Source organism: Blennius ocellaris (genome assembly GCF_963422515.1).
Source record: "Blennius ocellaris genome assembly, chromosome: 2".
NCBI lineage: Eukaryota > Metazoa > Chordata > Actinopteri > Blenniiformes > Blenniidae > Blennius > Blennius ocellaris.
Window position 1 is genome coordinate 16,363,776 of NC_137651.1, and position 13,545 is coordinate 16,377,320.

A 13,545-nucleotide genomic window follows, 5' to 3' on the forward strand; every position below is an offset into this window, starting at 1 on the left:
ATCCTAAATAAATACCGCAATTATCAAACCTTAAATGCAGTCATTCCTGGAAGTGACTCTCGGTGTTGGTTGAGGAGGTCACAAGATGCACACTTAAGCATTTGTAATTTTCCCCCCTTTTCAAAGTGCAACGACTGACACTGTGTCGATTGCCTCACATCCTGTGTGTTGTAAGGAAGTGGGCAGTCAGCCCATCAGACATCCAGTCTGTCAGTTAACACTTCACTGTCAAGAGAAGGGACTAAAGAAAAGAACAGAGCAAGGACTGATTTCTGACAATCAACTTAAAACAGCGGAAAATGTTACAGAGGGCAGCGTCGAACGTGTCTGACAAAGTAAAGAGCAGCAAACCAAAGGTGGGTGAAAATATTAAAAACTAGATTTTAAATATTCTGTGGAAGCTGGTGAGACATAATGTGGCATTTTTTTCTAGGAAACTAAGACGTTTGTGTCACCTGACCAATGTTGCTCAAACAACATCAACAAAATCACTCTATTGATGTAAATGTCAAACTAAACAGTTTTATTTGGGACAGTTAAATACCGAGAAAAAAAATGTATTTTCTCAACTTAAAACAAGTATCAATAAAAGTTAAAAAATTTAATTTCTCTTTTGTTCAGCTTAAATTTTTGTCTAACTGTTTCACAAAAACATAAATTAAATCCCGTTTTTGTATGCGGAGGCTGTGTGATATGTGAACCCCTCAGTCAAATAGTCCCTGTTGCATTGGAACAATCTGCAGGACGGCTGTTGAGGAGTATGGAGCTCATATTTACCCTGGATTTCCAGGGATTACTCATTTGTATAATTATTTTGGCGCTTTCCCGTGGAAGTCCGGGGGAGATTATAGTGACTTTTAGTTTTATGAAAAATTGGGTTTGGGAAAGGAAGTAAAGTAAAGCAGCAGTGATCACTGATGCTGTGAGGACAGTGGAGTTTTACTGAGGTGGCCATTGTAGGTAGTACATTTCAAAATGAACAAAACAATTTGCTGCTGCTACTGAACTATTACATGATTTTGATTATTACCTCAAATTTGGTGAATAATCACATGAATAATCACAAAAAGAATTAGTGAGCTGTGTGTTTCATGTTTGCCTTTGACTTAATGCATTTGAAGCATTCAGTTTACTCTCAAGCATACATTCCTGATTGTCCTTTATTTTTAATACCATAAAATCCTCGTAAGAATCGTTATTGTCGAGGCATCTCCAGAGCCTGATAGCCCAGACATTGATTTGAATCAGACATGTTGGAACACATTAAAAACAAGCTGGGAATATTGCACCATCAGGATTGAGAGGCTCTGATATATGAACCAGATGTTATATATTTTATATCAAGAACTCATCATGAGTAACTCAGCGTGAGTGCATATTACTGTTAAACCATCATTTGCATGTTTCTTGTATTTGTCCCCTCAGCGCTCTACAAGCTTTGGCAGGTTTGATGGGCTGAAAAATAACTCACCACAGGCAAAAGCAGAGGAAAATGGGACGACTGTGGTTTGTAAAACTCTTTGTTTCCACTCTTTTCTGCCCGAAATTAATCACATAGCACTTATTGTCACTCAAAGCTTTTCTGTGAACAATCTGGATGTGCAGAGAGAATGTCAAACAAGTAGGAAATGTGCACATATGGGCATTTTGTGTGTATCAAGAACTCTTGAGAAGTAGGACACATGGAAACAATGGGAAATACCCTCTGCTTCACAGGATGGTATGCACTTAATGCATGTGACTAAAACGCTAGCATCTTGAGCTTAACAAGCATAGCTGGATGAAACATGACGAACCCACTTCAAACATCGCGTTTTAAAATCAGTTACTGAAGCCAAGTTTTCGCACACAGCTCGTAGAGGAGTGTGACAGTTCGGACCCAATCAAATCAGCTGGACTCGGGAAGAAGATGAAAGCCATCTCACTGACCATGAGGCGAAAAATGGGCAAAAAACACGCCAAGTCTTTCACAGAGGAGACGGTAGGTATCACACTAACGCACTGCATTCACTTGTTCATTCACGTGTACTGGCATCGGATGAACCGATTGTCGTTTGCCAAACAACAGTTCGCCCTGACGAAAACACAGACAAGTTCAAGTCATCGTCAGCATCATTTACTGTGAACCAGAGGTGTTTTTCTCACAAATCGTATCACCGCTATCTCCTCTAAACCCACATCCTCTGTTTGTGTGTCAGTATTACGTAACCAAACCTCCTTGCTCTGGCCGGCACCGAAAATAGATCTTTAGAACTGATAACTCCACTTGATGATTGCTGTTTCCATTTACTTTTGTGTTTTTACTCACTCGCATTAGCAACCTCATGGCAGTTAATTCACTTTTTCTTCATTTGTCTTCGACTGAGTGACGACACCACTCGTATTCATCTAAAAACTTTTCTTTTCTAGGGCGATGACACAGACAAAGACCCAGAGGCTGAGACAGACACTGCCCCTTCAGCTGAGAAAAACCTTGCAAAGGCAAGCAACTCCTTGGAGAGTCTCTACAGTGGCCAGAGCTCCTCCAGTGAGTATTCAAAGAGCGCTGGTAGAGTGAATATGTTATTTTGTGAGAGAGTGGTGTATTTATTTAATTTTTATGTTGAATTTGTGGTATCCAGGTGGCGTCACTAGTGAGTCCAATGGCTCAGGTCAGAGAGACAGTCTGAGGTTGGAGGAGGATGGCTCCTACAACGGGCAGTTCTGCGGCAGAGCTCGGGTCCACACAGATTTTGTTCCCAGCCCGTATGACACAGATTCTCTTAAACTCAAGGTTACTGAACCTCCTGTACATAGACTCAATTGAAATGATAACGCTTCAACACATGAACTCACTCTGCATTTATTTACATCAACGTCCACTTTCTGCTTCCTTGCTTTCAACGTGATTTCTTTTTAGGTTGGCGACATTATCAACATCATCAGTAAGCCTCCGATGGGCATCTGGACGGGTATGCTGAACAACAAAGTGGGCAACTTTAAGTTCATCTATGTAGACATTTTGGTGGAGAAGGAGGAAGAGGAGGAGGAGGAGGCCCCGAAGATCAGACAACAGAAGCTGTGCAGAAGACCTCGACCTAAAACGCTGTTGGAGTTACTGGAGCGGCTGAACCTGGAGGTGAGGACTTTAGTGTCATCATCAGCCTCATTAATGAGAAATGAAGCTTTTGTTAATGGGCCACAAAAATGTGTCAAATAAACATGACTACTCTACTTTTATGTTACTGCAAATGTGAATGTCTATCTCTTTTGCTGCGGCAGGAGTACGCATCTGCTTTGCTGCTCAATGGCTATCAGACGGTGGAGGATTTGACGCACCTGCAGGAGAAACACCTGATCGAACTGAACGTGAAAGACCCCGAACACAGACAGAGGCTACTTGCTGCTGCCGAGTGTCGCTACACCGAAGGTCAGAACCTGCTTGAGCGTTCATCCACAGCATGCTGACGTTATTCAACAATAATCACCAAGGATTTCCTCCTGACAGATGATATGTGCACAGCTGTGTTCAGACGCTCGTTTGTTGTTTGAATGTTGGATAGCGAGGGAAAAGTCCAAACGTGGTTCAAAACACTTGTCCCTGCTCTCCTAATTACTCGTCGTGCTTTAGAAGCCCTCGCCGTGCCACACCCCACTAGCTTTGTAGCTTACCTGATACAACACCACACTGTGAGGAGTTGTTTCTCTACTCTTACTGAAATGTGAGGAACTAATTACCATTACATGTGTCACACCTGTGGGCATCCTGCCATTTGCTTGTCGCCCAATCAGAAATAATCATTATACAATGCAGGTAAAAGAGTCAATTTCCATGTATTTCAAGATGTGTTTAATTTTTAAATGACAGAGAGAACAGAAGGAATGTCCGCAGATTGGTGAACAGAGTCTACAGCCTTGACTTGGGGAACAAAAAGTCATTAGTGTTCCTTTAATTGCTCAAGAATAAGAAGGCAAACTCCTTCAACAGCAAAATAGGAGGTGAAACTGAATCTTTTGAGTTGAAGAAGCAATACATCCTGCACACTGCAAGACTTATCAGCGATTTCCTGTCACTCAGATAGAAAGTGCTTAAGAGGGCAGAAGGTGTTCCTGTAATCTGATGTCTTTAAGCAGAAGGCTGATTATCGCAAAGCCCTGCATGAATGAAAACAAAACTACTTTCCATGAGAATAAGGAAGAACCATCATAAACAAGCTCGAAAGCATTGCTGCACATTTGATTGAGGGTAGCTCCTGCAGATGTGGACCAGGCATATTGGAGATGAATGTAATATCTTGTGTCTTTTGGGCGACTGTGACGAAACAGATGGCGGCGGCTGCGGTGTGACCCTGCCAAGCTTGTTGCCTCACATGAGATGCCAGTAATTTAATCAAGCTGGATTCCATTAGGTTAGTGCTTTGTTCATGAGGATTAGTGGCTCCTGTCAGTATGTTTGAAAATTCAAATAATAGAGGAGCACTGCCAGTGGAAAAATAGAAGAAAGTGAGCTTGAGTGCAGTTTGCCGGGTCACACCTGAGACAGTGAATCTTGTATTTGGGTCATCTGCTGACTCACATTCATCCAGCAGAGCACAGTTTGACAGCTACAAGAACTTTGATGTTGACTTATAACATATTTATTTTTTAATTCTGGTTGTTTTGTGGCTACAGGTGATGATGTCAGGGATGTAGAGGAGCACAAATCTTCCCACAGTCTCCAGGAAGAAGACAGTGACTGTCCCAGAGACTCGGGCTGCTTCATCCCGTCTGAATGCTCTGACAGCAAAGAGGACAGAGAGCAGGTCGCTCATGCAGTGGATTCATAACTGCTAAGCTGTCACCTGGATATTTTGACGTTTGGAAATTAATGTTTTCTGATAATGTTGATCCTGTGATTGTATCAAGATGTCATGTTTATATCTTTTATTCCAGCCACACATTTGCCTCAAGTAGAAACTGAAGGAGGAATGAACAACTATATTCTTAAAGTCTTATTCTCATGTCAATTGATCAAAGTAACAGTTGTCAGTTTTTGTTTGTATGAGAAATTTTTTTATTTTTTGTCTGAAGAAAGGACATTTTCATCAATGTCAGTTGTATTTATTGCATTAAAAAGAATCTATGGTTTTTGTATGTAAAGCTATTATTTATCAAAGCTGCATCCCTGTGAGCTTTCTCTTGTTTTCAGTGGGTTTTTTCCACTCCACAAAAAAGTGAATTCATTAAGTCTTGTGAGTTTTAACAAAATGCATAATGGAATACTGCCTATGTTGTATACTGCAAATATCAGTGCGTGGTACTTGCTGTTTGTGAATGTGAAAGAGCCCGTTGTACCTGTGTGAAAGTCAGTAGTCATCTGTTTTCACCTGAACACTTTTGTAAATAAAATTTAATAAGATTGTGAGACCTGGTTTCTTTTTAGCAAAATACGTTCCAGCTTTGAACATAAATATGTATGAAAGAATGCAAAAGACCTGCTTTTTATTTTAGATGTATATATATATATTTTTGATACCTCAGTTCCTTATCTCCTCAAAATTATATTTCTTTGTAAGAAGATGGTGTCTGTATTTTAATGCAAAAGGGCCAAAAATGTGTGAAAATATTTGTGAGGACAGGAAGACTGAAGGCAAAACCGCAGGATTAATAAACCATACATGTATTCGATCAAAGACACTCGCATAACAGCACTATTATTGCAATATAAACTGACTGTCAGAGTTGGAAAAATTATCCATATTCTGGCTGTAGAGAGGGAGTCTTTGTAGTGAAAAATATGGTATAGTTCTTTGTAGGAGATTACAAATAGGATTACTATTACAACAACACATCATCAATAGGGTAACTAACCTGTCTCACGACCATCTAAACCCGGCTCACGTCCCTATTAGTGGGCAAACAATCCAACATTTAGTCAATTCTGCTTCACAATGACAGGGAGAGGCGACAACGAAGGATCGCGTTTCTTGTGTCGTTACATCTGAAGATGATTTGAAACAAGACTAAGTGTCAGCTTCTGATTTTCCGTTGCGTCCTTTGGATCTTCCGCACTGTTGACTTGAGAAGCTGCTTTAGCCTCACTGTTGAAAAAAAGACAAAATAAATATGTTTTGTTAAGAAAAACTATAGCAGTTATTTTTATCTAGAGGTTGCAGATCTCAATTGAAAATGTATACATTTAACGAAGCAACAAAGAAGAATGTTATATTTAGTGCAGGGTGAGCCCGACTAATAGCTTCTGGTTCAATACTAGAGTAACTGATCTTGTTTTAATCTTAACATTACTGATGACCCTTGGTGAAAAATACAGTGAAACATACACAAATCATATCTTTTATTTTGTCTTCGACTTTTGTTGCACCCAAAAATAAAATACGTTTAATGGTGCATTGCTGAGGTATCAGTTAGCTCTCAGTGTTGTGAAACACTGACACCCTAAAGATGAATAACAACAAACATTTACACTGAAAAAAAAAAGTGACGTAGTTGTGCAGCAGGCAGATTTAACCCTCTGTTGGACTGGTTGGTGCTTTGACTCCATACTGCCCCCAAGTGGAAACTCATTGCACAGTATGAAACCAGTTTTCTGTAAGATGAGGCGTACACAGTACATGTATTTCCAGACAATCTGGTAATGGACTCCCTAGACTTTACAAATATACCAGGGCAGATGCGTTCAATACCGGGCCTTGAGGGGCGGTGTTCTGCATGTTTTTGGTCTCTCCCAGTTGCAACACACCCGAATGCAATAAGGGGCTCGGTATTGTGCTTTTCTACAAGTTTGATGATGTCAACATTAGATTGAGGTGTGCTGAAGCTGGAAAAGAGCTAAAACATGTAGGACATCAGCCCCAGAGGCCCAGAATTGAGTATGCCATAAGTCGCCATGTGGTGACAGGGTAAAGAAATCAGCGGTTACTGTATCACAATGCATCAGAAATATTTTCTATTTATCAAGTCCAGTGTGAAAATTATCAACAGTTTATCATACCATGTTCCTTCAAACTTCCTTTCTCTGTAGGAATCTCCCTTCTTCATGACATAAAGAAGGACCATGTCACAGAAAAAAGCTCCCTGTTGAATAAAGTTTTTTGTGCAATCAATCACATTTCTAATGCAATCAACCTTTTTTTTTTTTTTAACCAAAGCAGTGTCAGTACTTACGGCACCCAATAGAGCCAAACCTGAACCAACATTGATGGCTGTTGGGACAATACTGAACTTTCCAGCCTGAAAGAAAAATATAAATAGGAAAATGTACTGTTAGTGGGTTTTTTTTTTAAAATGTTCTATTCTTGATGGATTCTGGCCTTGAAAGACATGTACGTAGTTTTATCCAGTCTTCAAATCCTAAGACCAAAATCCTTCCAACTCCTCTCATCTTGTTCGTGTGGATTGAAGCAGACCCTCAGCAATGAAACCTGTTAAAGGGTTGAGCTTACCTTTCCATGCACCATGATGTTAAATCGGACACCGTAGACTTTAAACAGCGACCGATAGCTTTCACCAGCACTATTTTTAAAATAACGAGTGTGTCTGTGTGAATGAAAAGGGAAAAAAAAAGATGGAGGCGTGAGATCTCTTTTCTGACCTTGAAAATTAGTGGGTTTTTTTCTTTTTTTTAATAAAAAGCAAGATTAGTGTGAAGCATATTGATGAAAAAAGTGTTCCACCTGAAGTTAAATCCCACAGCGATGGTCTTGTTGGAGATGCTGACGTCCAGGCGGGTGAAGTGATACTGGGGGTGACAGCTGGAGTAGCCTTTGTCCAGGTCACAGTCCCACTCTATGGATATGCCAATGGAGCCGCCCTGAAAATGGTACACATGGACTTTTAACAGGCTTTATTATGGCACCTAATCTCCTTCTCACTGGTTTAATTCCTGAATTTGTGATGTGATCCTCTGGGGATGTGTCCTCTGTGAAGAGATTATTATAAAGCAAATAAGAGAAAAGAAATGAACTGATCATGAAGAACCTTAACACACTCCTCCTCCTAACAGTTTGTACTTCTCAAGTTTGATACTAACAAACGTTGCCATGTCCTGGAAGTTATATCCGGCACGTCTCGTAATGTCTCCCAGTCGAAAAATGGGGCAGTAGGGGTGACGCTCTTCATCATATCGGCATCTCTTCAAATAGGACACATCAGTTGTTTCCAGAACGTTGGACCTGAAAGTTGATGTGTTTGAATTCAATCAACCAAATGATGGATGGGAAAGTTTCAGTGGGAGTGGAGGATGAATACTTACTTTGAAAAGGAAAATGTTGAGAATTGGATGAAATTCTTTATGTAGATGGTGAAGTTCTCAGCATTTGTGAGCAAAGGACGTCTGAAAAACATGATTGAGAAAAATATGTAAGGAGGAGACAAAATGAACTAATCGCATCAAAAATCTATTTGATTTAATCCTTACTGAAATCAATGTATCTGTAAAAGCTATCTGTTAAAGGAAAGAGTTCATAATTGAATTTGATATGCAGGATTTAGCCCGACTTGTCAACATGTGCATAGTAGCACATGTTTCTGCTCCTTACTTTGGTTTGAATGTCGTCTCAACGGGACACCAGCCGTAGATTTCACAGGTACAAGTGGAGTTGTCATCTTTCTTTAAGCATCGACCACTGGTGACTCCTTCGGAACAAACCATCACAGTGGGGCAGTCTGAAGTTACTCAACATACAGTTATGATACAATATTTAAGTTTGATTTGGATAAAAGTATAAATAAGTGTCAAAGCTAACTTTAAGAGGACAATCACCAAGGCTTCTTTCGTACCATTACCAGCCAAAACCAGCTTTCCCTCTGTACAGTCCTCGTCCCCTCGGCAGTGGCCGTCCAGCACTTTGGGGCTCTGACAACAAACAGAGCCATTTTAACGTGACGCATTGATGTAGGAAATATGAAGATAGAAATTGATTTCTATAGAATTAATGAACAATTATTTGATTAAATCAGTGTAATTCAAAACACCGAACCAAACCAAACTAAACAAAATACTTAGCACTTTTATAAACAATTAATACTTTTCTTTGAGAACGCAACAAGATCTTGATTTTTTTTAACAAGAATTATTATATTTCTCATCAAGCCTTCTTAAAACAATACATTTTTTTCCTTTTGAATAAACAATTACAAGTCTTATGAAAACACCTCAGTTCTGAGATAAATGCAGTTTAAAAAGAAAAAAAATTAAGAATGCAGAACTATTTGTGAATTGAGCAGTTTTCACTATCTGGCTTCAAAGTAAGATTAAAAAAAGAAGGTTTGTCCTAAACCGAAGACAGAAACAATGAAATGTAAATTAATATCTGCTTTTAAAATAATAATTTGAAAACTTATTTGACCAAAAGTAAGTGAAATACATTATTGATGTTCAAACTGGGCCCGACTGTCTTCGAGTCACTCTGCTGTGCCTGACAGGAAAATGATTCATGACACTGAGACGCTTCTCAAGTGTTGCCGTGCTTCAGACGCGACGCTGTCGCCCTGGCAGGGAGCCGAGAAGCAGACAAGAGCAGATTTTATGGATGTGCGCTGCTAATGTTGGCTGGTGAGAAAGGCGTCCACCAGGAGAGTTTACATACCAGGAACTGTCTGGAAAATTGTTGTCATGATCCCACAGGGAGAAATGATGAATTGTGTGGTTGGCATACACAAAGCCTTTAGAGGAAGACAGCAATGCCAGCTTGTATAGTATGTTATGGGATTTTTTGCTATGACTTCAAGCTGTGAGAATAATGCAGGGTTTTTTTTTACATGCAACAATATGCAGCAGAATTATGAGCCAGAAATTGTGAGGTTTTAGGCTGTTAATGTGTTTGTCTTGCTTCAAGAAGCATCATTTAGAATGGCATTGAGCACAACGATGTCATTGACATCTGTCTAAACTTTCACTTGTTCCAGTTTTATCAACAGGCATTCAAAGAAGTTTAGACATCTCTCATATTGTGCACCTGCATAGTTCCCCAAATGGGGAAATAGGGAAAATAATGAGTTTTTTTTTTCATGTAACCATTCGTCATCACAAGGAATAAATAGTCATTAAACGTAATTACATGAGAAATATAGAAATGTTTGGTTTTCTAATAAAGTCCATTCACACAGAGGTCAGAATCAGAGATTCTTGCAACATAGTTCCACACACAAACAATAGGATAGAATTTGATGTAATGTGATCAATGTTGCAGAATAAAGTTAAATAATAGGCTATATTAAAATAAATGCCAATATATTCAGAGTTAAGCTCAGTGGTGAGCGTAGCATTTGTAACCTTGTGTGTTTTTCTAACATGACTTACACAGTTTTTGGTGCTGTCTCACTAAAATAAAATAAACAAATATTAGTTAATACAGGTAGTGCAGAGCACTATTGTGTACAAATGGCACACCTGCATGGCCCCCAGCATGTTTACTCCTGCTGACTGGAACTGAATAGTAATCTTGTGTCGGGGTTATGTGTCAATATTATTTGAAAACAGGGAAAACAAGTTGTCAGCACGTAACACAGACAATAACAAAACTCCCATTTGCTGTGGTGGAAAAAAACAAGGATAATTTCTGGAAAATTCATAGGGATGTCACGAGAGTGACGGAGTGTTTTCTGTGCAATCGAGTGAAGTTGCATCAAGACAAACTTGTGTAAGACTCACACGACTTACTACTCTAGTAAACGCCATTGCAAATTCACCATTTATGGTACTGCATGATAAATACATAATTTCTCAAATTTTATTTTTCCATTAGATTTATTCTCACCTCCGCACAGTATCCCAACTTCTGGTTCGGCGTCTCTCGGAAGCTGGTAACAACAAACAAAACAGCATCACCCTGCGTATACAAAAAGAATGGTCTTAATAATGGCATCATGTAAGAATTCTCCTTTCTCAGCGATCCGCCCCTGATCTCCTGCCACTGGATCATGCTCAGCGTTAGTTTTTCTTCTTCAGTACTATGATTAAGCCTCAGCGTTTCAGCTTTCAGCATCTGTGTGTGTCAGAGTGGCAGAAGAAGCTGCTATAACACAGCATCCAAAGTTACACTAATGTATCGCTCCTTAGTTTGTGTGGCCCACTGATGAATGTCATAATCAGGATCTGATCAAATCCAAACTACGTTAAGCAGAGACCTATTCCAACAGAGAAAGTAGTTTACACAGTCTAAATGGTTGTGAATAACACTGCCCTGAGAGATGAGCTCACTGAAATGCAGTCATATCATGTGAATCATCATACTGTGAGTGCGTGTGTGTGTGTGTGTGTGTGTGTGTGTGTGTGTGTGTCTGTGTGTGTGTGTGTGTGTGTTTTCACCTGAGGCGGGATGACGTAGTCCTCAGGTCCCCACACCAGCAGGCCAGACTCAGTGGTGTTTGTGACAGAGACTCCCTTCACTTTAGTTATGACTGAACTCTGGATGGCCTCGTCCGTCTCCTGGTAGCCTTTCTTGGTGATGAAAACCCACCTTTGCATGAGAGCAGATACAAATGACACGTTGTGTCATAGAACAGACAAAATGATCATGAAAGTTTGTTTCGTCTTTTGATGTTGACGGAAACTTTAACCAGTGACACCTTGACTTTCTTTTACAGTATCTTGTCTTTGGGAAATGGCAACATTGTAATATGTTACAGTATGATGGGCTGTCTATCTATCTATCTATCTATCTATCTATCTATCTATCTATCTATTAAGAGAGAGAATGTACCTATATATAGGTATATAGATATAGATAGATTATATATGATGGACCACATTCACACACTTTGTAATAATAGAGGAAAAAATATACGTTAAGTAAGTTACGTAAGTTAACTGATACCCAACATCTATTTCAAATGAGATCAGCAACAGAAAATAACACCCTCCCCAAAGTATTACAGAATAAAATAAACAGAATAATTATCTTTTTAGCATCTTTAAAATTAGTTTAAAGGTTTTCTCACATTGTATTGGTACATCTTCCACTGCACCATAGAAAAAAGTCTAAGATTTGATTAATGTATGATTTATTGAGATACCTAGTTATTATTGTGCCTCATGAGTTACCCTTAGAAATCAGGATAGTTTTCTGGTCATTTTAAGACTGCTTTTGAAGTTTGAAGTCCTTTAGAGCAAGCACTATGTAACAAGAGCAAATAGCTGTTATTTGCATCTACTTACCCAATTATGTATCCGATGACAGATAACTGAATGAGTCTGTACAAAACTCCTACTTTCTTATTCTTTGCGATGATGTATTTTTCCGTTTTGTAGTCAAATAAAGCCAAGAAGCGCCCTCTGCAGAAGCCCCAAGCCATCCTGTAGCTCCAGCATTCAGCACTGTCAGTGCATGGCGAGGCACATGATGAGCTGCAGCACAACTAAACTTTCAGAAGAGTTTCAGTTGGCTGTATAAACATCCAGTGGAGACGGGACCCTCCAGTCCTCCCACCTCGGAGGCAGGTCACAACTCCCATCCCAGTTCTCGCTCGCTTTCTGGGCAATTGCCACTAGATGGCGACACATAACTAAGATTGTTCAGGTGTCATGTGGAAGTCCTTTCTTACTGTTCAAATCTGATACCGGGATGTAATAAAGATGGATTCATTCTAAAAAAAAATTTAAAGTACAGGGAGAAAAGGTCAACATTGAAGTGTATGCGTAGGGGGCACTTAAAATGCAAATGCAATGAAGTTTATACCTCTAACCTTTCTTTCAATTTTTCTGTATTAACGTTCTGATCCAAATAGTAAATTGAAAACAGTATACATTTGTTGAAATATTTTTTGGTTTAAAAACGGTTCGAAGACGAATTAGACTTGACAGACAGCCTTAAAATTAAATCTGATTTTATTTTTTTTGCTTTTGCAATAGTGGATTTAAGCCTCAGCTTTCTAAGTCAAATCAATGAGTGGAGCGTAAAACAGCCTCTGACAGTGTGAATACTTACGGACTGAGTTTAGAGTCTAAATCCTGATATTACAATTCAGAATTATATCACTCAGACTCAGGATGATCTTCTCCAGGATTTACGTGGTTTTCATTTTTCCTTCCTCTGTTTCTGTTCACCTGTTTCTCTCTCTCCCTCATTTTTCTTCTCAGTGTTTTTGTCTTCTTCAGGTTACTTGACAACCGAGCGCAGCATCACGTCTCAAGTCACTGGAGAAATCAGTCATGGCCATGGTCTCCCCAGTTACCACACGCAGCTGGCAGCTTCTTGAAGACATCTTACGCTGTTGATAATTGGTGGCACTTGGTGGTCTTTCATGGTTTATTTAAGAAAGAAAGAAAAAAAAAAACACACCTTAAAACACTTTTTCTTCTTAATATGAAACAATGTCAGACTTCCAGTGGTGTGGTGGTTCGCACTTTTGTCTTTCAGTGAGAATATTCCCGCTTTGAGTTCAGGACTTTTAACTTTTCAAGTATTTTTGTGCGGAGGTTGTGCACGTGTTAGTCATGATTCTCCAGTGTAAACCCACACTGACAAAAAAACAACAACCATGTGTTAGAGCAGTGGTTCCCAACCTTTTTTGACCAGTGTACCCCTTGAGCTGGTTTCCATGTGAAAAGTACCCCCTCTCTCGTGT

General features: G+C 39.5%; 2 protein-coding genes across 2 annotated transcripts; one reads left to right on the top strand and one right to left on the bottom strand.

Moving 5' to 3' along the window:
• The first annotated feature begins 234 nt into the window (after nt 1-234).
• samsn1a (SAM domain, SH3 domain and nuclear localisation signals 1a) lies at nt 235-5,312 on the top strand. The gene is made up of 8 exons (XM_080509686.1): nt 235-356; nt 1,426-1,506; nt 1,853-1,981; nt 2,410-2,527; nt 2,622-2,773; nt 2,900-3,118; nt 3,262-3,409; nt 4,651-5,312. Exons 1-8 carry the CDS (start codon nt 300-302, stop codon nt 4,803-4,805), a joined length of 1,059 nt encoding a protein of 352 aa, XP_080365812.1. The 5' UTR covers nt 235-299; the 3' UTR covers nt 4,806-5,312.
• Nucleotides 5,313-5,953: 641 nt separating this feature from the next.
• On the bottom strand, nt 5,954-12,273 carry LOC308140496 (P2X purinoceptor 5-like; the record flags this gene model as incomplete). The annotated part of the gene is made up of 12 exons (XM_080510311.1): nt 5,954-6,059; nt 6,971-7,053; nt 7,144-7,209; nt 7,422-7,515; nt 7,653-7,789; nt 8,009-8,150; nt 8,231-8,311; nt 8,517-8,613; nt 8,758-8,833; nt 10,737-10,808; nt 11,288-11,438; nt 12,137-12,273. 12 exons carry the CDS (start codon nt 12,271-12,273, stop codon nt 5,954-5,956), a joined length of 1,242 nt encoding a protein of 413 aa, XP_080366437.1.
• Nucleotides 12,274-13,545: the final 1,272 nt, after the last annotated feature.

Coding starts and splice junctions, on each gene's coding strand:
- samsn1a (XM_080509686.1), top strand. CDS start 300: ATGTTACAGAGGGCAGCGTCGAACGTGTCTGACAAAGTAAAGAGCAGC. Junction 2,528..2,621: donor CAGTGGCCAGAGCTCCTCCA/GTGAGTATTCAA, acceptor TGTGGTATCCAG/GTGGCGTCACTAGTGAGTCC. Junction 2,774..2,899: donor CAGATTCTCTTAAACTCAAG/GTTACTGAACCT, acceptor ATTTCTTTTTAG/GTTGGCGACATTATCAACAT.